Below are 24,413 nucleotides of genomic sequence, written 5' to 3'. Positions count from 1 at the left end.
AGCAGACTCCCTGCTGAGCGCAGAGCCTGAGGCTCCATCTCACAACCTGGGATCAGGACCTGAGTGGAAATGAAGAGTCAGAAGCTTAACCAACTGAGCTACCCAGGTGCCCCTTCCTCCCTCCCTCCCTCCCTCCCTCCCTCCCTCCCTCCCTTCCTTCCTTCCTTCCTTCCTCCCTCCCTCCCTCCCTCTCTTCTTTCCTTCCTTCCTTTCTTCCTTCCTTCCTTTCTCCTTTTCCTTCTTTCTTCCTTCCTCCCTTCCTTCCTTCCTTCCTTCCTTCCTTCCTTCCTTTCTTTCTTTCTTTACTTCCAGGAGCTCTCAAAGTCCCCACTCTCCCATGAAGCCTTCCTAAATGAAATCAAATCTAACACTGAGTTTTCTATATGCCAGATGCTATTTTAAGTCTTTTAAAAGTATTAATTCATAATCCTTATGAGATTTTTTTGAGCAAAGTGTTATTATTGCCATTTTAGAAATGAATAGCCGAAGTACAGAGAGATTCTATAAATTGTCAAAGATTACAAAGCCTTGGGATTTGAAGCTAGGAAACACAGCTCAGGGGCCCATGCTCTAAAACACTTTGCAACACAGCTCCTCAATAAGAGAGCATTTATGAATTTCCTCTTCCCAACTCCTTTTTAACAGAGCCTCACCATTCCTTATCACCAAAAAGTGTGGGCAACTTAGAGCTCTATTTATATTTAAGGTTATTCTTTGACTCACCTATCTATTCAATTGCTTATATGTCCTAAATGTTTAATAGAATCAGTACTATGCTGGACTACAAACTTTGAAAAGGCTGTGACTTGTATTACTTAGTCAAAGTATCCATTAATAATTAATTTTTATAATACTAACTAGAAAGGGTATTTTTACAAAAACCTAAGGAAATTAAGAAGTGATGTGACTAGATACAAAATAATGACAGGCAATAACAGATAAACACTGGAATAGCGGGCAGTAAATAAAGAAGGCAGGAGTATTCAGTATAAAGGTGGAGCCACAAAACCCTGAGGACAATGAAAACTCTCCCATCTCATTGCATATGTAACCACACTTCTCTTGCTAACCATATACATCTTGCTTCAGGTAAGACTATATTCAAACCCTACAAATAATAAACGTCTACTTTTATTTTTAAAGTTATTTGGCAGTGATTTCACAAGCTCCAACCTTCTTTTTTAATTACATTTCGAACTGAATTTGTATATACAGGGACTTTAACCTACCTAGTACTTCTGTCCTCGCAAGAATAGGCACACAACTCAATACGTTCCGTTTTCTCTGGAACTGAAGAACTCATGATTATTGGCACTGAAACAAAACGCTGATAATGTTCCAACATTCTTGTTATTTTTTCTTTGCTTACCCCATGAATATTACGCCTAAAATTCCAGGGGAGAAAAGGGTAGAAGGAACATTGGTAATTGTTTTAAAAACTGGAATATAAAATGTCAAGAAAAACAATATTATTTCTAATATGTAAAAATATCTAAGCTGGTTTATTATAACACAATATATAGTGTTAGATTCTAATTTCATCTTATTCAGGATGTCTTAAATTACCATTTTTTTAATCATTCCATACAATCTTTTCCAAACATCATTTGTCAACTTGGAAAAAACCAGCAGATCCTAATAACTGTAAAAGAAGTTATTCTCAAGCTCTGAAAAAAAAATTTCATAAGAATATGACCATAACTTCAAGACTAATTATTAACTAGTAAGTACAAAAAATCCCACTACAATCTTCTCCTTATGCCATTATGGCCGATTAGATGTCCAAAGGGCCTTCCTATTACAATAAAACTGGATCCCAAGTCAATTAAAGCAAACATATGTTTTAATACATTTTAAGTTCAAGCAAAGAAAAAAATTCCTGCTATATGAAGTCTCCGGATGTCCAAATATGAAATTTGTCATATTTGTGCTTTCACTCATGGGAGCTTATTCGCGTGTTTTTATGAACTCATATTTAGTTAAACCTAATATATGAGAATCCTTAGGCCTTAAACTGCCGTGCTTTCCTTCATACAACATCTGGATTTGCATCTGCCAGGAGGCCAGATGATATGCTTTAGTCCCTCAAGGATTTTGTCTTAATGAAAACATCTCAGTTGCAATATTCCTATCTTGGGTTGGATCCAAGGCTTAGTGTCTGGATCCCAGAGATAATATTAGTATTTGCCACTTGGGCAAATCTCACTTTCATATTTACCTACCTCAATCTTGTCTGGTTTCAGATCACAGAGAAGCAAAGAGATAGAAAATATGAAAGAGAAGTTAAGAGACATAGACATAGAGGACAGAGCAAAAAGATAGTATACATCTAATCCAAGTCCCAGAAAGAAAGTATATGGGACAGAAGCAATTTAAGAAAAATGGCTGAGGATTTTCCAGAACTGATCAAAGACATCACTGATATCCCCTGATCTCAGAAGCCCAATAAATCCCAAACAAGATACATATTAAGAAATCTACTAGAAACATGGTACTGAAATTTCATTCACCAAAGATAAAGAGATGATATTAAAAGAAACCAGAAATTAAAGGGGAAAAAAAAAACTAGTTATCTACAAAGAAACCAAGTATTAGAATTACAGCTGACTTAACAACAATAATGGAAGTCAAAAGAGAATTAAATGTTATCTTCAATAACAGAAACTGTCAATCTAGAATATATACACCCAATGAAAGTATCTTACAAGAATGAAGGCAATAAAAGAATTTTCAGATTAAAAAAAAAAAGAGTTTGACATGAAGCAGAACTACACTGTAAAGAAAATCCTAAAAGATGAATGTCAGACAGAAGGAAATTCCCAGATGAAATATCTATGATGAAAGAAAAATTAAGCACAACAATAACTATATGAGTGAAAACACACACTGTCTGTACATTCTGGACAATCACAGCATGTAAGTCAGAAGGGAGGTAAATAGTTAAAATGTTTGAAAAAAGTCCTTTATATTTGTGAGAAAAAGACTAAGAAAATGGTTTGACTTTAAATTTAAGGTTTACGTGATCAAAGTTTTAATGTAACCACTAAAAGGATAAAAATAGTGTATATAATTTCCAAATTAAAAGAGAAGGAAAAAATAAATAAGAAAATCTGCATTCAGTGAAAAAAAATCCAAAATAAGGCATGATAAAAAGGGGGAAAAAATCAAATATATAATTTTCTGTAATAGAAGAAAAACAATCACAGGAAAGGTAAAATAAAGACAAAGTGTACAGAGTGAGACAGTAAGAAACAAGACTAATTATATGAATAACCAAAATAACCATAAAAGAATTAAGCTTAAGAATGAAAAGCCAAAGATGGACAGAGAGGATTTTTCAAACTCCAGTCATACTGGTTATAAGAGATACACTTAAATGTAAAGACACAGAAATGTCAAAAGTAAAAGTATGGAAAAAGAAATAACACTCAAATCCTAAAAGGAAGCTGGTGTAGTTCTATTAATATTAGACAGATTAGACTTAATAACAAAAATTAATATTAAGGATCAAAGAAAATCACTTGACAAGGATAAAAGGTTCAATTAGACAGATACAAAAACATCAAAAAATATCCTCAGAATACATAAAGTGAAAATAGGCAGATTTATAAGAAGAAAGGTAGACATACTCAACATAATAAAGGGAGATTTCAACACATCCCTCTCACATAAGTTTCCTCATTCCTCTCTTAAACATTAACCCGTCAAACAAATTTTTCTAAAAAGTAAAGCTATAGAAGATGTGAGCAACAGAATAAGCATGATTTAATAATATATTAATATACTATAACCAGTATACATTTTTGTCAAGCAAACAGGAAACATTTATAAAAACAATGAACTAGGCCATAAAATGCACCTTTTAAAATATCAGAGTATTAGTGTCACACAAATGGCACAATCTTACCTACTACAGTTAAGTTGAAAATGAATTTCTTAAAAAAGAAATTTAAAAACCATCTGTTCACAAACTTAAATACATAGTTTTAAATAACCCAAGGGTTAAAAAGTAAAATTAATCATAATGCAAACTACAGAATAAATGATAAAAAGAAAGTATTATATAGTAATATCATATATTAAAATTCTAGGACCATCTAATTTCCTAGGAAAACTTATAGCATCAAATGCTCATATAAGAAAATAACCTAAACCTTCAGGTGAAACCTTATAAAAACAACAGAATAAACAAAGCAAAACAGATTATTTTAAAAAGCAAAGAAAGTAGAATAAAAGAGAAGCAGAAATGAAGTGAACATAAAACAAACTTATAATAGAAAGATCAAACGAGCAAAGAGATGTTTATTTGAAAAGGCTAATAAAAAATCTGATCTCTGGTGAGAATAATCAAGAAAAAAAGAAGATACATATAACATATTCAGATTGAAAAGAGGAACTTAAGTATGTATGCAACAGAGATGTAAATGGTAAGAGAATACTATAATGTTTTAATAAAGTCTTAATAAATTTGGAAACTTTGGTGTAATGGACATATTCCAACGGAAACTTCTCACAAAGAAAGCACCAGGTCCAGAAGTTTCATAAGTAAATTCTATCAAACATCCAAACTTACATAACTCAGAAAAGAGAAAAAGAAGAAATACTTTCCAATTAATTTTATCAACCTAAAACCACGATATCAAAGCCAGGTAAGAAAGGGCAATGAAGAAAAAATTATTGATCAACCTCACTCATTTATACAGATGCAAAAATCCTAAGCAAAATATTAGAAAACCAAATCTAGTAATGTACCAAAAACATATAAGAAGGAATGAAGTACTGATACATGCTACAACATGGATGAATCTTGAAACATTATGCTAAGTGAAAGGTACCAGACACAAAGGGCACAAAATTGTATGATTCCATTTATATGCAATGTCTAGAATAGGCAAATTCATAGAGACAGAGAAGCAAATTGGCAGTTGTCAAAGGAAAGGGAGAATTGGGAGTGACCAATAGCAGGTATGGGTTTCTTTTGAGGTGATGGAAATGTGCGCTAACTAGATAGTGGTGATGGTTGCACAACATTATGAATATACTAAAATCAGGTTGTCCTTTAGTTAGTATTGAAATTAGTTAAAATGACCAAGAAGAAAATACCCTGACCAAAATCAAGTTAGGGTTATCTCTAAGGGAATATAGAGCACAAAGCAAAATACATTGTGTGTCCATGTACTAAGTAACATTTTTATTTAAGTCAAACAATCAAGTAAACCAGTAAAACCTTTGGGAGAAGGGCAAGGAGGGGGGAGAGTAGTGCAATAACTGGATAGCTAGACATCTGCTATCTTCTCTACCTGTACTTCCCTCACTTCCTTTCAGTATTCTAAGTCACTAGACAGCTACAATGATTTGTTCCTCCCAGTAGCACATGGTTCAAGTATGCCAAACCCCAGGATCTGTTCTCATTTCAGATACTGACATTATACTACTAAGTAATAAAGTACTGACTATATAATACAACTGGAATGTTTCTGTTAATTAACTCAATATTAGGAACAAAAAGATACAAACTCTTCATAAACTGAAAAAAGGTCTACAGGAAATACAAAATTTGTTGTCAAAGCTGCAATCTAATCCATTTTCTTTCATTCATTATTTACAGGGAGAAAAAAACCTAGATAGACTGTCTATTCACTGCCATAAATTAAAAACATGTATTTAAATAGTCGCTAAATTTTACCTTGCAAGTTCCTTTGGTTTGAACTTCCACCATGTGTCCGGTTCCCGGAAAAGGACTTTATATTTATGTTTTTGAGACTACATACAAAAAAGACAAATGTATTTAAAAATACTACTTCCATGAAATTAAATGCATCGTTTCCAAATTCATAGCATGTTAAAACTGAAACCTAAAAGATTATCTAAATTGTGATGAGTTTGTTAAACTGGCAAAAGGTACAATCTCTTTCACCCAGCAATTACCTTCCAGAAAGTTATGCTACTAATAAATAATTACATAAGACTGCAAATACACACACACACACACACACACACACACACACACACGCACACACAAGCTATCCAGTTGACCATTATTTGTAATAACAAAAGAAGACAACATACTGACTATTAATACGCAACTGGCTAAATAAATGAAGGTACAGCTGTAGAATGCAAACACAGCAGTTTTATTTTTTTCTTTAAGATTTTATTTATTTATTTGACACAGGGGGAGGGGGGGTAAGCAAGCACAAGCAGAGGAAGCAGCAGGCAGAGGGAGAAGGAGAAGCAGGCTCCCCGCTGAGCAAGGAGCCTGACATGTGGCTCGATCCCAGGACCCTGGGATCATGACCTGAGCTGAAGGCAGATGCTTAACTGACTGAGCCACCCAGGTGCCCCCAAATATAGCAATTTTAAAAATGCTGCGTGTGTTAATGAGAAAAGGTCCCAATATAAACTGTCAAGAAAGTAAGATACAGAATTTTCACTTGGGTAAAAAAGAATTATTCACACATTTTTCATGTATAGAAAACTTCTAGAAAGATTCTCAAAAATATTATTAAAAGCATCTACTTTGGGTGTCTGAGTGGCTCAGTTATTGGGCGTCTGCCTTCCACTCCAGTCATAATCCTGGAGTTCCAGGATCGAGTTCCACGTCACGTCGGGCTCCCTGCTCAGCAAGGAGTCTGCTTCTCCCTCTGACCCTCACCCCACTTGTGTGCTCACTCTCTCTCTCAAATAAAAAGATTAATACATACATACATACATACATACATAAATCAATCTTTTAAAAAAAAAGCATCTACTTCAAGGGAGTAGGATTTTTCAGCATTCTTTCTTATAATTGGAATATTTATCATACATGTATTACTTTTATAATTTTAAAAGTATTTTAAATAATGCCTCATTCTATTTTTCAAAATTCTAATATGGCTATAATCTAAAAGCCATGCCCTACACTTGTACACTAGATCCATCTCCTCTCTCCACCTCAAGGATAACTGAGTTTAGCAATTCACCCCTCTCTTTGAGGTAGCATTAATTCCCCCCACCTCCCACCCCCACTCCCCCTTGAATCAGTCCCATCACATTCAGTTATTTCTCCCATCTTACTCTTAATCCCCTTTCCCCTGCCAGCAATCGCTCCATCTTCCTGCTTCCCTTTGCAAGAAAATGCCTCAAATAATTACTACACTCTGTCTCCAATTTCTCTCCTCACCTCTCTTAAACCCACTCCAACCGGCTACCCCACTGAAACTGCCCATCAACACCACAAATTACTTCCACACTGGTAAAACGCTACAGTTAATTCTCAGTCCTCTCTTACTTGACTCTTAGCAGCATTTGTCACAGTTCATCACTCCCTAGCTCTAACACTTTCTTCCTGCACTCTTGGTTTTCCTCCTGCCCCACTGGAAGGGTGTTCTCATTCTTTTTTGCTAGTCCTTTTTTGCCCAGACCTCTTCCCACTTAAGTCCTTCACTTAGTCCTTGGTCCTCTATTCTTTTTTTTTTTTTTTTTTTAAGATTTCATTTATTTATTTGACAGAGAGAGAGAGACAGTCAGCAAAAGAGGGAACGCAGGCAGGGGGAGTGGGAGAGGAAGAAGCAGGCTCCCAGCAGAGGAACCCGATGTGGGGCTCGATCCCAGGACCCTGGGATCACGCCCTGAGCCGAAGGTAGACACTTAACAACTGAGCCACCCAGGTACCCCTTGGTCCTCTATTCTTGATCTATACTCACTTCTTTGGTAATATCATTCCATTCCTTGGCTTTGAGTATCACCCATATGGTAATGACTCTCAGATACGTATCTTTAGCTCAGAATTCACTCTTGAACTCCAAACTCATAGATACAACTACCTGTTCAACAAATTTAACAGGGGCGCCTGGGTGGCACAGCGATTAAGCGCCTGCCTTCGGCTCAGGGCGTGATCCCAGCGTTATGGGATCGAGCCCCACATCAGGCTCCTCCGCTATGAGCCTGCTTCTTCCTCTCCCACTCCCCCTGCTTGTGTTCCCTCTCTCGCTGGCTGTCTCTATCTCTGTCGAATAAATAAATAAAATCTTTAAAAAAAAAAAAAATTAACATATTCAAACCTAAACTTTTGAAATCCATTACCCCACACCCACCACAAAACTATTTTATCTGAACCCTTCTCCATCATTACGCAGGCCAAAAACCAACCCTATGTCACTGAATTCCTCTCTCTCTTTCACATCCATCAATCTAATGAGAAATTCAGTTGGCTCTACTTTCAAAATATATCCAGAATCTAATCAGTACTCACTGTCACCTTCAGTGCCACCACATTGGTCTAAGCCATATGATCTCTTACTTTAATTACCACTATTGTCCTCTAATTAATCTCCCTGCTTCCACCCTTGCCATCCCCGCCCCCACCCTTACCCCAAGTCTATTCTCAACACTGCACTACAGCAATCCTGTTAATAGTCAGATCATGTCACTACTCTGCTCAAAACCCTGTTATGGACTGAATGTCTGTGTCCCTTCAAACCCCATTATGTTGAAACCCACTCCCACCATGTGACTGTGTTTGGAGATTGGCCTTTATGGAGATAATTAGGGTTAAATGAGAACATAAGGGTAAGGCTCCAATCTGACAGAATTAGTATGCAAGAAAGAAGAGACACGAGAGAACTCATGTATACACCATAGGAGAACATGGCAAGAGGCAGCCATCTGCAAGCCAGGAAAACAACTCTCACCCAGAAACCAACCCTGCCAGACCTTGACCTGGGACTCCAAGCCTCCAGAACTGTGAGAAAATAAATTTGTTGTTTAAGACACCCAGTCTGTGCTATCTTATGGCAGGCTGAGCAGATTAATACATCTTCCATGTCACTCAAGGTAAAATCTGAAATTCTTACAGTGATCTATGAGCCCCTATATAATCTGCCCTACCATCTCCCCAACCACCATTACATCTCTGACCTCATCTCCCACTACTAATCCCCTCAATTTTATGATAAGATGCAAAGTACTCATTGCTATTTTCTATCATTCTGACAGAAAAGCTCCAAAAATCAACCTAGGTAAGAAGTGATAGAACACCCTGCAATGAGTCTACTCACTTCCATCTCCTCATCTCAGTACCAAATTTTATACACTTTATTCAGGGGCTGGCAACAGCCCCAGTCTCTAATTACCTAAAGGAGTGTCCTATAGCTCTTAGGATCAATTAATTTTAAATGAATATATACACACAGAGGGAAAAAAAGAGCCTATGAATTTAAAGACTTTTTCAACTCCCATATCAACAGGCAAATCTTAATAATGTCATATTACTTGGGAGGATTCTAATTTATGTTAAGTTATGTGATAGCTCACAAGGGGAACTATATATATATATATATATTTAAAGTAATAAGTTTTGCCAGATGCCACTAAGCATACCTTACTGCTTAACTACTTCTGTAAATGACAGTCATAATAGTAATAGACTGTTATCTCCAACCTATTCTACTCCCCCACAGCTCTCATTATCTTGCTACCAAAAGGAGCAAAAAGTGATCCTTTTCTCTCCAGTAACTGCTATTTCTACTTCTTTTTGAAGAAAAAATGAATTTGGCATTCTGTGATAAGCAATAGTCCTTTATACCTCTAAGTAGAGTTGGGAAGAGCCAAAGAATCAACACTGGAAAAAGAGCTTCATAATTTCAATTATTATATAAGAAAAAAGGGAAAGAAAAATACAATGGATGCCTGAAGGCTAAATGAAAATCAGTAACACAGTAATGCAGAGACTTTTTTATTTTCTACATAGGAAATGAGTGTTAAAGAACTTCCTAATATGACAGCAGGAAGTTAAGGAAAACAGAGAAGTCAACTAAGGTTAAGGGGGAAAGCATTCCCCATGATAAATATGTTAGGCTAGAAATTAAGAAGTCCTCAGGCCAGAAAGCACACTGAATTTCAGTTCCCAATGTACTAAAATTGAGTCTTTGTTCCCTCTACTGCCCCCGCACAGAAGTAAAATCTCATTTGCTCTCAAAGGACATTAATTTTCTTCAGAAAAAGAGTCACACCTTCAAAATAGTACAAATGCACAAAACACAACAAAGAGGTACAGGCTGCATATGCTGAGTACATTAAAGAAGTACAACATTCATTAACTGAGAAACATAAATTGAGCTTTAATGTGCTAGACATGTGTGTGCTAATACTGGAGGAATAAACAATACTCCATAATCACAAAAGCTTCATTCATTCACCATTTTAACCCAACAAATCTATATTTACTGTATGCCAAGCACAGTGCTATGCCCTGAAGATTCAATAATGAATAAAACAACAGACCTAGCCTCATGAATATATAGATGGCTTAGAGCCAAATTTAGACCATCAGCCAGTATTTGTACAGCCTAGGAGCTAAGGAGAGTTTTTATATCTTTAAAGGGTCATTTAAAAAGAAAAGAAAAAAAAGATAACAGAAAAGAGACTGTATGTGGCCCACAAAAACCTAAAATATCTACTATCTGGCACTTTATAGAAAACAGTTAGTCAACCCATGGCCTACTGATAAAAGCAGTGTGCTTAATGCTATCACAGAAGTAAGCCAGGGTACCCTGAAAACAGAAAGAGTACTCCACTCAGCTTTTTAATAAGTTAAAGAATGCTAACTTCCTGAAAAGGTGACATCAAGCTGGGCAAAAAAAAAAAAAAAAAAAAAAAGAATCTGGAAAATCTGGAGAACTGGGAAGAACTGAATTTATAAAAGTCTAAATTTATCAGAAAAGCAAAATCAAAAGAAATTTGGTCACTAACAAAGGACCACCAATTTTGATTCTGCCAAGTAACAGGAATAAGGAAAAATATTTTGTGTGTATACACATATATACACACATACACGCATATACATATATATATATCCATAGAAACATAAAATTATAATACCACTTTTTCATAAAAGACATCAAAAATGAAAATAATCACAAGATTTAAAAACTAAATCTCAGAATCTGAAAACTGATTAAATTTAGCTTTATGCAAAAACTATTCCTATTTTTCTCATTTCACTTAAGACTCAGTTACAGACAGCTCAAGGACTGTTTGCTTGAGATTTGGTTTAATAATTAACATCCCCCAACAATTTCAAACTTACTACTATAGACTTATGACAATTAATGGTACAAACCAAAGAAACATATGGCTTCATTTCCCATGCCTGTAGGTTTGTATTGTCTATTATTATAGGAGACACCTTCTTCTCAAATGCTTCTTTAGCTGAAAAAAAAAAAAAAAAAAACACAGAAAATGACAAATCATTTTTCTAATAGTATTAAGTATTCTCTTGAAATTTTAAAAATCTGATCTTGTTTCTATAATTTGAAAATCATAGATATGTACTAATTTTACTCACAACTCTACTTTTTTTTTTTTTAGGGGTGAGGGGCAGTGGGAGAGGGAGAGACAGAATCCCAGGTAGACTCCACACCCAGCTCAGAGCCCAATGCATGGCTTGATCCCACAACCCTGAGATCACAACCTGAGCCAAATCAAGAATTGGATGCTTAACTGATGAGGCACCCAGGCCCCCCACAACTCTACTTCTAAATATCACTTTTGAGTGTATAAAAAAGTACAGATAGATGTTGGATAATAAATAATAAATAAATACTAAAGTTATAATCAGAGAAAATTATAAAATAAAAACTGCCTAAGTTTTATGTGCATTACATGTATAAAAGGTATAAGTGGGGAGAAAAACTATCATTAAAAACAGTATCATGCTAAAAGCAACATGGTATCCTGGATAAGATTCTAGAAGAGAAAAGAACTTTAGTAGAAAATTAATATCAGGGATGCCTGGCTGGCTCAGTCAATAGAACATGCAACTCCTGATCCCAGGGTTGTGAATTCAAGCCCCACATTGGGCAATGGAGCCTAATTAAAAACAAAAATTGTAAAAAAAATAATAATAAATTAAATAAATTAAAAATTAAAAGAAAATAAAAACTAATATCCAAATAAAGTCTGGAGTTTAGTTAACAATAATATATCAGTGTTAATCTCTTAGTCTTGACAAATGTACCACGGTTATATAAGATGTTAACATTAGAAGGAAATGGGTGAGGGGTATACAGAAATTCTACATTGCCTTTGCAACGTTTCCATAAATCAAAAACTATTCCAAAATAAAGTTTTAAAACAAGCACAAATTATAAACACACACAAAAAGATGTAATGATTTACAATAAAGAAAACATTATTATATACTGTTGTGCAAGAGATTTTCTTTAAAAACTACCTTTTTTCCCAAGGAATTGGACCATTCAGGAAATTAATGATGAAGCACAATAAATAAACCTTACAAGGAAATTATGTGGAAGTTTTAAAAGTACTCTCTTACAACTCAATAATAAAAAGGCAAATAATCCAATTTAAAAATAGCAAACGATTAAGGAGCTAAAAAAAGAAGACAAACAAAACTCAAACCCAGCAAAAAGAAGGAAATAATAAAGATTAGAACAGAAATAAATGATACAGAAACAAAATAAATAAATAAATAATAGAATAGATCAATGAAACCAGAAGCTGGTTCTTCGAAAAGATAACAAAATTGATAAACCTCTAGCCAGACTCACCAAAGAAGAGAGAGAGAGGACCCAAATAAACAAAATCACTAAAGAAAGAGGAGAAATAACAACATCACAGAAATACAATTTTTACAGAATATTATGAAAACCTGTATGTCAACAAACTGCACAACTTAGAGGAAATGAATAAATTCCTAGAAACATATAACCTACCAAAACTAAAGCAGGAAGAAATAGAAATTTTGAACACACCAATTACCAGCATGAAATTGAATCACTAATCAAAAAACTGCCAAAAACAAAAGTCCAGGACCAGATAGCTTCACAAGCAAATTCTACCAAACTTTTAAAGAAGAGTTAATACCTATTTTTCTCAAACTATTCCAAAAAACAGAAGAGGAAGGAAAACTTCCAAATTCATTCTATGAGGCCAGAATTATCCTGATAATAAAAACAAGATAAACACCACAAAAAAGAGAACTACAGGCCCATATCTCCCATGAATACCATGCAAAAACCCTCAACAAAATATTAGCAAACCAAATCCAACAATACATTAAGAAAAGCATACACCATAATCAAGTGGGATCTATTCGTGGGTTGCCAGGGTAGTTCAATATTTGCAAAACAATCAACATGATACATCACATCAACATGAGAAAGGATAAAAACCACAGGATCATTTCAATAGATGCAGAAATAGCATTCGACAAAGTACAACATCCATTCATGAGAAAAACCATCTGCAAAGTAGGTCTAGAGGTAATATACCTCAACATAAATTTCTGAATGACACACCAATAAAGGGTTAGTATCCAAAATATATAAAGAATTTATACAAGTCAACATCCAAAAAACAAAAAAGCCATTTAAAAAATGGGCAGAAGAGACAAAGAGACATTTCTCCAAAGAAGACATACGGATGGCCAATAGACACATGAAAGATGTTCAACATCACTCATCACCAGGGTAACGCAAATCAAAACTACAATGAGATATCACCTCACACCTGTCAGAATGGCTGAAATCAAAAGTACAAGAAACAACAAGTGTTGATGAGGATGTGAAGAAAAAGGAATCCTCCTGCACTGTTGGTGGGAATGCAAACTGGTGCAGCCACTGTGGAAAACAGTATGGAGCTTCCTCAAAAAAAAACTAAAAATGGAACTACTCTATGATCCAGGAATCACCCTACTATTTACCCAAAAAGTACAAAAACACTAATTCAAAGGGATACATACACTCCTAGCTTCATCGCAGTATTATTACCATAGCAAATCTATGGAAACAGTCCCAGTGTCCAGTGACAGCCGAATGGATAAAGAAGAGGTGGTGTATACACACACACACAATGGACTATTATTCAGCCATAAAAAAATGAAATCTTGCCATTTCCAACAACATGGATAGAGCTAGGGAGTATATTGCTAAGCAAAATAAGTCAGTCAGAGAAAGACAAATAACATAAGATCTCATTTATATGTGGAATTTAAGAAACAAAACAAGCAAAGGAAAAAAGAGAGAGAGAGACAAACCAAGAAACAGACTCTTCACTATACACAACAAACTAATGGTTAGGAGAGGGGAGGTGGATGGGGGGAATGGGTAAAATAGGTGATGGGGATTAAAGAGTATACTCATCATGATGAAAAAAATAATTTTTAAAAAAACATAAGATACTTAAGAAAAAAGTACAATTTTTTCAAGAAAATATTATTTTCCCATTTAAATACTTTTTTAAGGGAAAGACTGTACCCGAATATATTAAAAATTTTTAAATCACATCTTGAAAAAAAAAACTTAAACAGACAATTCTCCAAAGAAGATAAACTAATGGCCGAAAGTACACACCAAAGAATGCTGAACATCATTACCCACCAGGAAAATACAACCAAAACCACAATGAAATACCACTTCACATCCACCAGGATAGGTATAATCAAATATACAGATAATAACAAATATTGGTGACAATGTGGAGAAGATGGAACCCTCATAAACTCCTAGTAGGAATGTAAAATGGTGTAGTTGCTTTGGAAAAACAGGTTGGTAGTTCCAAAAAAGTTTAGACATAGACATGTATGTTCATACCAACATTATTCATAATAGCCAAAAAATGGATACAACCCAAATGCCCACCAACTGATGAATGAATAAATCAAATGTAGCATATCCATACAATGGAATATTATTCATCCATAAAAAGGAATGGATTACTGATACATGCTACAACATGAACCTTGAAAATGTTACACTAAGTGAAAGAAAGCCATTCACAAAAGACCACATATGATATGATTCCATTTATATGAAATGCCCACAACAGGCAAATCTATAGAGACAGAAAGTAACTTAGTGGTTGCCTAGGACTGGGAGAGGTTGGGGAGAAATAAGGAGTGACTGTTAATGGGTAAAGGACCTTTTTGGGGTGATAATATGTTCTAAAATTGTAGTGATGAAAGAAATAATAATAAAAAAATAAAATTGTAGTGATGGTTGTAGAACTCTGAATATGCTTAAAACCATGTGATTCTTATCTCAATAAAGCTGTTTAAAAGAGTTCTGCCTATTAACTTAATATTATTATTGCTATGGCTATTGCAGTAGTGAGGGCATGCTGAACCCCTGCTAAACACTTCTTTCTCAACCCTAACAACAATCATGGGCATTAAGTATTATTAAGCCCTTTTACAGATGAACACAATGGGCTTTGAAGAGTATAAATAACTTGTACAAGATTACATAGCTAGTAACTGCCAAATTCAAGACTATTCTTCACCACATCATACTGTTATCATTTTTTGTTGTGCATTTTCATATTCCTGAGTTCTCACTTTAATATTCAGTTCAAGAAAAAATACAGAAAAATTTAATAATGTCTGAAGATGGCAAATCCAAGAATCACAATCACAGTGCCACTATCATAAAATAAAGGCTAAAATATTGTCTATGTGTTATTAAGAATTCCTCATGGGACACCTGGGCAGCTTAGTTAGTTAAGCGGCTGACTGTTAATCTCAGCCCAGAGTCCTGAGTTCAAGCCCCATGTTGAGCTCCACGCTGGCTGTGGAGCCTATTAAAAAAAAGAAAAGGAAAAAAAGAATTCCTCATATGAAATTCAAACTATTTATAACTAAACATTTCATGATAATATCATCTTCAGTGAACAGATCGTTGCACTAATAAAAACAGTAAGGTTTTATCTCTGACCTCCCTACAGATTCAGTTTGAGGAGAGCCATTTTTACTCTCACACTGTCAACCCCCATAACAATAAAATCAATCTAGGAAAGAGTAGCAGTTAACAATACAAATTCCATTTTAGGGGGTGCCTGGGTGGCTCAGTCGGTTGAGTGTCTGCCTTCAGCTCAGGTCATGATCCTGGGGTCCTGGGATCAAGCTTAAGATCCCTGTTTAGCAGGGAGTCTGCTTCTCCCTCTGCCACTCACTCCACTCGTGCTCTTTCTCACTCCCTCTCTCTCTCTCAAGTAAATAAAATCTTAAAAAGGAAAAATTAACTAAAGGGAATTGTAACTTTCTAAAAATTATCTACCTCTCAAAATACAAATATTTTATATTGCTCTTAATATTACCCAAAAATCTAATGTCTATTCTTACCACGATTCTGGTTCCATTCATGTGCTTCTCCTAAGTATTTTACATCAAACTGGTATTGACCATTTATGTAAAAATAATCATCAGTACTAAGAATAACTCCACTTGGATTATCCTCTTGCAAAGTCCTGTGAATGATAAATGGAATTATTTTCATTAATTTTTCTCCTAAATTCTCTCTCCTAATTTTCACAAGGTCATAATCCAAATAAAGAATTCAAGTATTATTATATAAAAGTGAGAATACAATAATATCCAGACAAGTCATTTTGGAAATCCTCTTAGCAGAAGTTTGACTCCAAGAAAACTGACCTAAACAAGTCTATTTTATTCCTTGAATTAAAAATCAATTATGGCTTTGTAACTCTATAATCAAAGTTGAACTTATTTTTTTCCCATTCAAATTAGTTCTCTCTCACATAAAACCATTTCTACTGATTTCAGAAGCTCACAGTCTTGGAATTATTTTTAAATTTTTCTTCTATCTCCCAAAATGATATTCTAAGATAGAAGAATTCAGTAAAAACTTCTGGAGAAAAGAGTGCTGCTATTAGCTACAAAGTAAGAAAAAAGTTATTAAAAAGAAAAGATTTTAGGGGTTACTAAACATCTGTATTAAGCAACAACAGCATTTCACATATTCATACTCTGTCATAAATGTTCAGGTTCAAGCATTATACTTTTTTTAAAACTCAATTAAACCTCATACCTTGCCAAGAACGATTTTCCTGATCCTGGAAGCCCTCTGAGAAGAACAAGAACTAGTCCAACATAAGATGAGGTCTTCTTTCTTACAACCTGAGAAACTGGGGTTTCTTGTACTTGATAAGCACTTGTTCCCTCTTTATTTCTCCATACCTTTGTTGGGGAAGTGTGAGAAATAACTGGAGGGGGAAACGTGTAGTTGACCGGTCTCCAGTGTGTGGCGCTGGTTACAACAGGAGCTACAAAGCCATGATTTCCTTGAAAGAGGTCAAAAGCAGGAATCATTGGATTCCACATTGGTGGAGGCGGAGGAGGCGGCAGCAGTAGAGGGAGAGGGGTAAGTACAGGGCAGTAATTCACATCTTTCCCCTTTGATGGCAGTTCAGTATGTTTGTGTGGCTTGAAACCGAATTCTTCAGAAGGTACAAACGCATCAGGGACAGAAGTAGATTTCTGATCCCCACTTGTACCTAGTAAATCAAGCCCCAGATTTTGCACAGTAAGGCTTAAAGGAGCCTGAGGTTCGCTGGCATCCAAATCTACAGGGGCTGGAGAGAACGGAGTCTCAACACACTCAGATTCTAAAAGCTCTTTCTGTCTTTGACTGAGATTGCTACCACCCACCATAGTGTCATTTGCTGCTACATTTAAAGAACTACTGAGAAGAGAATCTTCCAATGCCAATGTGTCATCCTTTATTAAACTTCTGGACTCATCAGAAACAGAATGTGAAATTAAGGTGTTTGAATTTAACGCAGAGGCAGAATTCTCTAAATTTTCACTGTTCAAATCCATATTTTGTGTAGAAAGAATGGGAGTCATACTACTTGAATCGGAATTTATAAATGCACTCGGGTCACTAAAACTATTTACACCTTGCAAAGGCAAAAATGAGTATACTTGGTCATCAGGAGAAGAGTTCAGTTTCTCAAAAGCGTTCTGTATTAAAGAATCCAAGTCTTCGGTTAGCTGCATGTCCAAAAATGAATCCATTTTTGAATCTTCACTCTCTTCCTCAGGAGGATACTTTTCCATTATTTCACGTCCCACAGAACTTACTTGGTTCTCAGAAGCAGCAAAGCTTTTTGAAGACGATTCTTCTACCTTGGCATCAGTGGCAGATAATTCTAATAGACAATCCATTGCATTTTCAACTGTACAAGAAGAGCAATATACATGTGTATTGAAAACAGTAAAATATCATTTGGTTAAAATCCATGCAAAATTATACTTTTTGCACTGAATGGAATATAGAAATTTATAAATATTCAAGTCATTTTTTAATTAATATTTTACAAATATACCAGTCTGGAGTAGTGAAAGGTTTGAATGATGGAGTCATGCAATGCTGTTACTATCAGACAAACTGTAATAAGCTAGGATAATAAACTGCCAACAAGTAGATAATCTCTGATAAATATGAATAAACCTAAATATCTATAAATTTTATCTAAAAATACCTATAACCGCATATATTACGGTTATTTATAAACACCCAAAAACCAGTTAATTTATTCAACAAACACTTAGCTACTGCCTATCCTTTTAAATATTAAGATTTTAAGTACTCTCCTGTAAATCTAATTTGTTTATATGGTTTATACTATGAATTTCACTTAATACAAAAAATAGGTATCAGCATGTACTACATATCAGACATACTCTCTTCAAAGTAAATAAGACATAGTTCTTACTACACTAAAGGGATTTTTGCAGTCTAATGGAGGCAATTAAAGATAATTAAAAGACAATTACATTATAATATAATATAGATTAAATAATACACACTTTTAGTAAAACACAAATGCCATAGCAGCCTTATAGGAGAATAAGGAAAGATTTCACATAAGGTAATATGTGAACTGGGACTTGAAGATTAAAAACAAACTTGTCAGACACAAAAGGGAAAGGCAAAGCCAGTCTTGAAAACATAAAGTATGTTTAAGGTATTTAGAGAAGTTGGCTGGAGTGTGGGTACACAGTAGTATGGTAGATAAAGGAGACAAAACTGGAAAAGATTAAGTAGAATTGGAAAAAGTGCTATACGTCATGGTAGGACATAGCAATTTTACTTTCTAGGGAAACTATCAGTCACCATATTTGAGCCAGGAGCTTTATATGTATCTCCTCAATGAACCATCAAATAATACTAGGGGGTATAGTATTTCTAGCAAATAGATGAAGAAAATGAAGTTCAAAAAGTATATTAACTTGGCCCAAGTCACACAGATACTAAGTGACAGAGCCAGGACTGGTATGTCTGACTCCAATGCTGAGCTCTTTCTGTTATAATACAAATACAGAATTAGAATTGTTAGGCATTTAAAATTTGGAGTTTTGCTTATTTTTGTGCTTTGTTTTATGGAAAATAAACATGAAAAGGAAGCACAGCACAGGAGGTACAGCTCTGGTCTGGAGTCAGAAAACGAACACTTAAAACTCTACTTGCTGGCTATGACCCTTTGAACAAGTTACTTAATTTTCCTATGCCTTGATTTTCTCATTTGCAATATGGGGCTAATAAAAGTACCTACCTCATAGGGTTGTTGTGAGGATTAAATGAGATAATCCATGAAAATGTGCTGTGCACAAGGACTGGCACCTAGTAAGCACCCAATTAATGTTCCCTTAAGAAGAAAAACAAAGAGGGATTGGAGGGGCAAGCCTGGCAGAGAGACAAGTTAGGATATTATAGCAATAGTACAGAAGTTAGAAGCCCTAAACACGGGGAAAAAAAGAAAGGAAGAAAAAAAGAACGAACGCATGCACGCAAGCAAACATAGATATTTCTACAAAGAAAATCTACATAATAGAAAATCCATGAGGTCAACCAAAAAAATTAACGTGTATATAATAAAAAACGGTACTAAGTAAAAATAAGTAAAAGATCAGGATATATGTATCACACAAAAGAAAAGTCCTTACACAGAGTGTTGGAAAAAATTAAAACAATGGTATAAAACAACGAAAAACACATGAATAAACAATTCACACAAGAATACAAAAATTAATACACAATCATGTACAAAAATGCTCAATAATCCTGTTTATTTAAAGAAAAAAACAAATTAAGAAAAAGCAAAATTTTATTCCTATTAAAATCTTGAAGTAACACTACACAACGCTGAAAAGGCTGTGATGAAACCACTATACTTTAACAGTGTTAGCAGTACAACAAATCAGCACTCCTGTTTGGTAGGCAATTTAGTGGTATGTTTCCAAGAACTAAAAACTGCTCTTACCTCGTGACATATGAAAATAAAACGCTGGGACTAAGGAAAAAACCAAAAGAAGGGAAAAGCGATTTATACCAAGATGTCCACTGCTGTATTAATTAGTCATGAAAAACTTAGATATAATTAAAAAAATTAGAACACAACAATTCAGGGGAATATTAGAAAGCTATTAAAAATAAAGATCACAGCAACACTGAAAAAATGCTTATATTAAGTTTAAAAAGCAGAATACATAATTAAATCAATACGATTATTCAAAATACTCAAAATATCAGTATTTATGAACAAGGTATAGAGAAGATCCTGGAAAAGAGAAATGTTTTTTGTTAGGATGTAAAGGTAAATTTTTTTTTTTTTGTAATTCCTCATTACTATGTTAGTGTATGTGAAACAAATTTTAAACACCTCAACATTAGGAAATAAATGTTGAAGTCACACATAAAATTCTATATACTATCATTTCTGAGCATCATGTGGACTGCTGAAAACTGTTTTTTAGCATATGTATCATAACAAGATAGTTAAGATATGCTCACATCACAGTCCACGTAATGAATAAAAATGGAAGTTCTCATGCATTAGCAAAACTTCCCCAATCTAAAATAATTTTATCTTATACTAATCATGGTCAATAGCAACAGTAAGCATCAACATTTAATTTATTCATTCAGTCAACTTTGATAGCTTGTCTATCTGCCAAAATACTTCTAAAAAATTTATTACAAGTTATTAATAACACTATACTGAAAACTTTACAAAAAAAAAAACAAAACACCACAACTCAATTCTCACCAAAAAAGTCCTATGAGGTACATACTACTATTTTTCTCATTAACAGATAAGAAAACAGACCCAGAGAGCTTAAGTGGCAGAACTGGAAATATAACCCAGGTTTCTTGACTCCAAAGCCAGTATTGTGAAACACTGTTCTCTCAGCATCAACTCCTAATCAGTTCTCATTCCCACAATTACAATTATCTTTTCACTCAATAAATATTTACTGAGGTCCTATCTAAATCATTGCTATTTCAGGGGCTGGGGATACAGCAGTAAAAACAGTTTATAAAATCTGTCTTTATGGAGCTTACATCCTAAGACAGTGGTTCTCAACTTGGGATGATTCTGGTCCCCAAGGGACATACGACAATAGATGGAGGCATTTTTAATTGTCACAATAGGCTGCTGATGGTTGTTACTGGACTCTACAGAGGATAGGCCACGGATGCTGCTAAACATCCTATGATTCCCAGGAAAGCCCTCACAACAAAGAATAATCCGGTCCAAAATGTTAATAGTGCCAACCTGTTCTAGAGGGAAGATAAAAAGAAATAAAACATAAAATACGGTATCTATATGTACATCTTATATCTAGAACTGTATATTTCTTGAAAGCAGAAAAAGCTATGCTTTCTTCTTCATATCACTCGCAATACCAACTTAGTATCTTGCCCAGAGCAGGTGCTCAATAAATTAACAAAACAGAAATAAGGCAGTTATTTTTCTATATTACTACTGGTCACGACACAGTACATGAAGTCTTCTTATACGATGCAATGGGTTCAAACTAAACTTTTTCTCACCTTTGAAATCACATTCAGAAAGCATCAAATACACTACATCGGGATCCAGATCAGAAAACATCTCTGAGATACTGGTGAAGAGTTCCTCCTGATCAACTTTTGTCTCACACATGGAAGGAAGAGTAGTAGTTGGCTCCTCATGACTAGCAACACCGGATACGACAACTTCCTTAGAGCTTGCAGTCTTCTGAAAAGGATTTCCCCCAAGATTTTTCCTTCTCCTTGGCATTCTGACTTCCAAAACTAAAATGTTTCCCTTTTCTTATTTAAGATGTTTGATATTTAAGTCATACCTCAAAGAAAACACGGTTAAATATCTTGCACAATCCAGCAGTAATAGGACCTAAAATAGAAAGCAAGTAAAAACACTCAGACTATATAGTTATATTTCCATTTCTAAAATCGGAATAACATCTTTATTTAACTCTAAGAAAGTACCACCAACTCTGGTAGCAAAGCCAAAAAGCAGTCAGACAACTTCTCTCTCTGCAAAATATTCAAGTTTTGCCAGGATTGAACATGTTAAAAATCAAGATATTAACAAATATAATGAATTTTCACAACAGTGATACACTGCTTTAATGTCATTATTTCATTTTTGAAAACCATAAAACAGTATTCATAATGACAATGCCTACTGAACACCTACATTTGGATGTCTAATAGGCATTATAAACTTAACATGTCCAAAACTGAGCTCCTGATCACCGCCTTCAAAACTTCAAAACTTAACATGTCCGAAACTGAGCTCCTGATCATCCGCTCTTCTCAGTATTTTCCGTCTCAATTGATACAACTCTATTCTTCCAAATGCTCAGGTCAAAAATCTTGGAATAATCCCTAACTCCTCTCATCCCACATCCAACCAGTAAGCCAATTCTGTCAATGCAACCCTCAAAATGCATCCAGAATATGACCCTTCCTCACTATCTCACTGCCACCACAGCCTGTTGCCTAGATTATTGTAAGTCTCCAAACCAATCTTCTTGTCCCTTCAGTCTATCTTTCTGTAGCAATCAGTGTGACTCAGTTAAACTACAGGTCAGATCACACATATCTTCTGCTTAACTATCTACTGGCTTCCCATCTCACTCAGAGTAAAAGCCAGAACCCTTTAAAGGGCCCATAACTCAGACATGTGTTACTTCAGTACTGTCATCCCTAAACCTGTTTGCCTTGCTCAGTGTTGCTCCAGCCACACTTCGCCTCCTTGCTCTTCTTCAAACACACCAGCCATGCTCCCTGCTGGGAACCTTTACATTTGGCTCCCTCTACCTACTACTCTCTCAGATATCTATAAAAGTTTATTTCCTCAACACCTTCCTACCATTACTCAAATGTTATCCACTCAAGAAGTCAGTCCCCCAACACCATTCATCCTACTTTCCTTACTTGAATTTTCTCATAAGACTTATCATCTTCTAACGGAGTATGTTTCACTCATTCTCTTATTGTATTTACTACCCATATTCAAGTAAAGTGTAAGTAAGCTCCACAAGGGCAGGGACTCATTGTTCCAGAGAACCCCAGACAGTTTACTTGCTTTCTCCACTTGGATCTATCTAATAAACATTTCAAATTTAACATATCCAAAACTAAATGCCTGATATTTTCCCCAAAATCTGCTCTAACCATTTGGTCTGGCTACTGTCATCATTCACTCATATTCTGGGGTCCTAAATGCTCTCTCTGCTTCCAACCCTTGTCTCTTACAGTCTATTTTCAAGCCAGAATGATCAGCCAGAATGATCTTTGTACAACATACAACATACATACATAAAGCAACACACAACAAGTCAGAATGAATCAAGGTCTGCTCTAAATCCTTAAGTGGTTCTCCACGTCACTCAGTAAAAGCTAAAGTTCTTACAGTAGCCCATCTCCCTGCTAGCCTTTGATATACTCTTCCCCAGGATATTTGCACTCTCACTCCTTCAAATCTTTATTCAAGTATCACAATGATTTCTTCCTTGATTACCCAATTTAAAATCATGTCTCCCCACTCCCTCTGCCCCCATCTCCCTTTCCTCTAACCACCCATTGTCCCTTAACACCCATTCTATAAAATTTACCTTTTAATTAAATTTACTGTATCATAGCTCTCTCCATCTTCCAGAACAGCACTGTCAATATGGCAGCCACTGGCCACACAACAATTAAGTTAAATTAAGTTAAATTACACCTTTCTATATTAATAGCACAGAAAGTAGAATTCAGAGGGGGAAAAAATTACCAGAGACAGAGAAGGACATTATATAATCATAAAGGATCAGTACACCAAGAAGGCACAGCAACCCTAACTGTGTATGCACCAAACAAAAGAGCCACTAAATAAGTGAAGCAGAAGCTGACAGAACTGAAATAAGAAATGGACAGATCCACAATTACAGAAGCTTCAAATCCCTCTCTCAACAACTGATAGAATAACTAGACAGAGTATGAACAAGGACAGAGAACACAATAACACCATCAATTAAGGATAATCAACCCTTATAGAACACTCCACCCAACGAGAGCAGAATACATTATTTTCAAGTGCCCACCAAATATGTACCAAGAAAGACCATATCCTAGGCTTTAAAACAAAACCCAGCAAATTTAAAAGAACTGAAATCATACAAAGTGTACTCTCTGACCACAATGCAATCAAACTAGAAATCAATTAACAGAGAGATAACCGATAAATTTCCAAACACTTGGAACTTAAGCAATATACCAAATAATCCATGTGTCAAAGAGAAAGTCTCAAAAGAAATTTAAAAATACATTGAA

General features: G+C 35.0%; 1 protein-coding gene across 19 annotated transcripts in view; it reads right to left on the bottom strand.

The window, feature by feature from the left end:
* N4BP2 (NEDD4 binding protein 2) overlaps positions 1-24,413 on the bottom strand; it is an 87,050-nt gene that overhangs the window by 35,841 nt on the left and 26,796 nt on the right. For 16 of the 19 annotated variants that reach the window (XR_006410579.3, XM_044387681.3, XM_044387683.3 and 13 more), the window contains 6 exons: positions 21,642-21,984; positions 16,830-17,979; positions 16,124-16,248; positions 11,105-11,193; positions 5,687-5,763; positions 1,230-1,385 (listed from right to left, as the gene is read on the bottom strand). Coding sequence is in view for 18 of the 19 variants with exons in the window: in XM_044387681.3 (XP_044243616.1) it covers positions 1,230-1,385; positions 5,687-5,763; positions 11,105-11,193; positions 16,124-16,248; positions 16,830-17,979; positions 21,642-21,870 (1,826 nt within the window). In the remaining variant the exon portion in view is untranslated. Of the gene's footprint in view, positions 1-1,229; positions 1,386-5,686; positions 5,764-11,104; positions 11,194-16,123; positions 16,249-16,829; positions 17,980-19,359; positions 19,453-21,641; positions 21,985-24,413 lie in introns of those variants that run through there. The other 3 variants (XM_057309557.1, XM_057309558.1, XM_044387682.3) reach the window with 2 other exon arrangements.

Source organism: Ursus arctos, unplaced genomic scaffold (assembly GCF_023065955.2).
Source record: "Ursus arctos isolate Adak ecotype North America unplaced genomic scaffold, UrsArc2.0 scaffold_9, whole genome shotgun sequence".
NCBI classification, from domain to species: Eukaryota; Metazoa; Chordata; class Mammalia; order Carnivora; family Ursidae; genus Ursus; species Ursus arctos.
The sequence above is the reverse complement of the archived record's forward strand: the minus strand, read 5'-3'. Positions and strand labels throughout refer to the sequence as shown.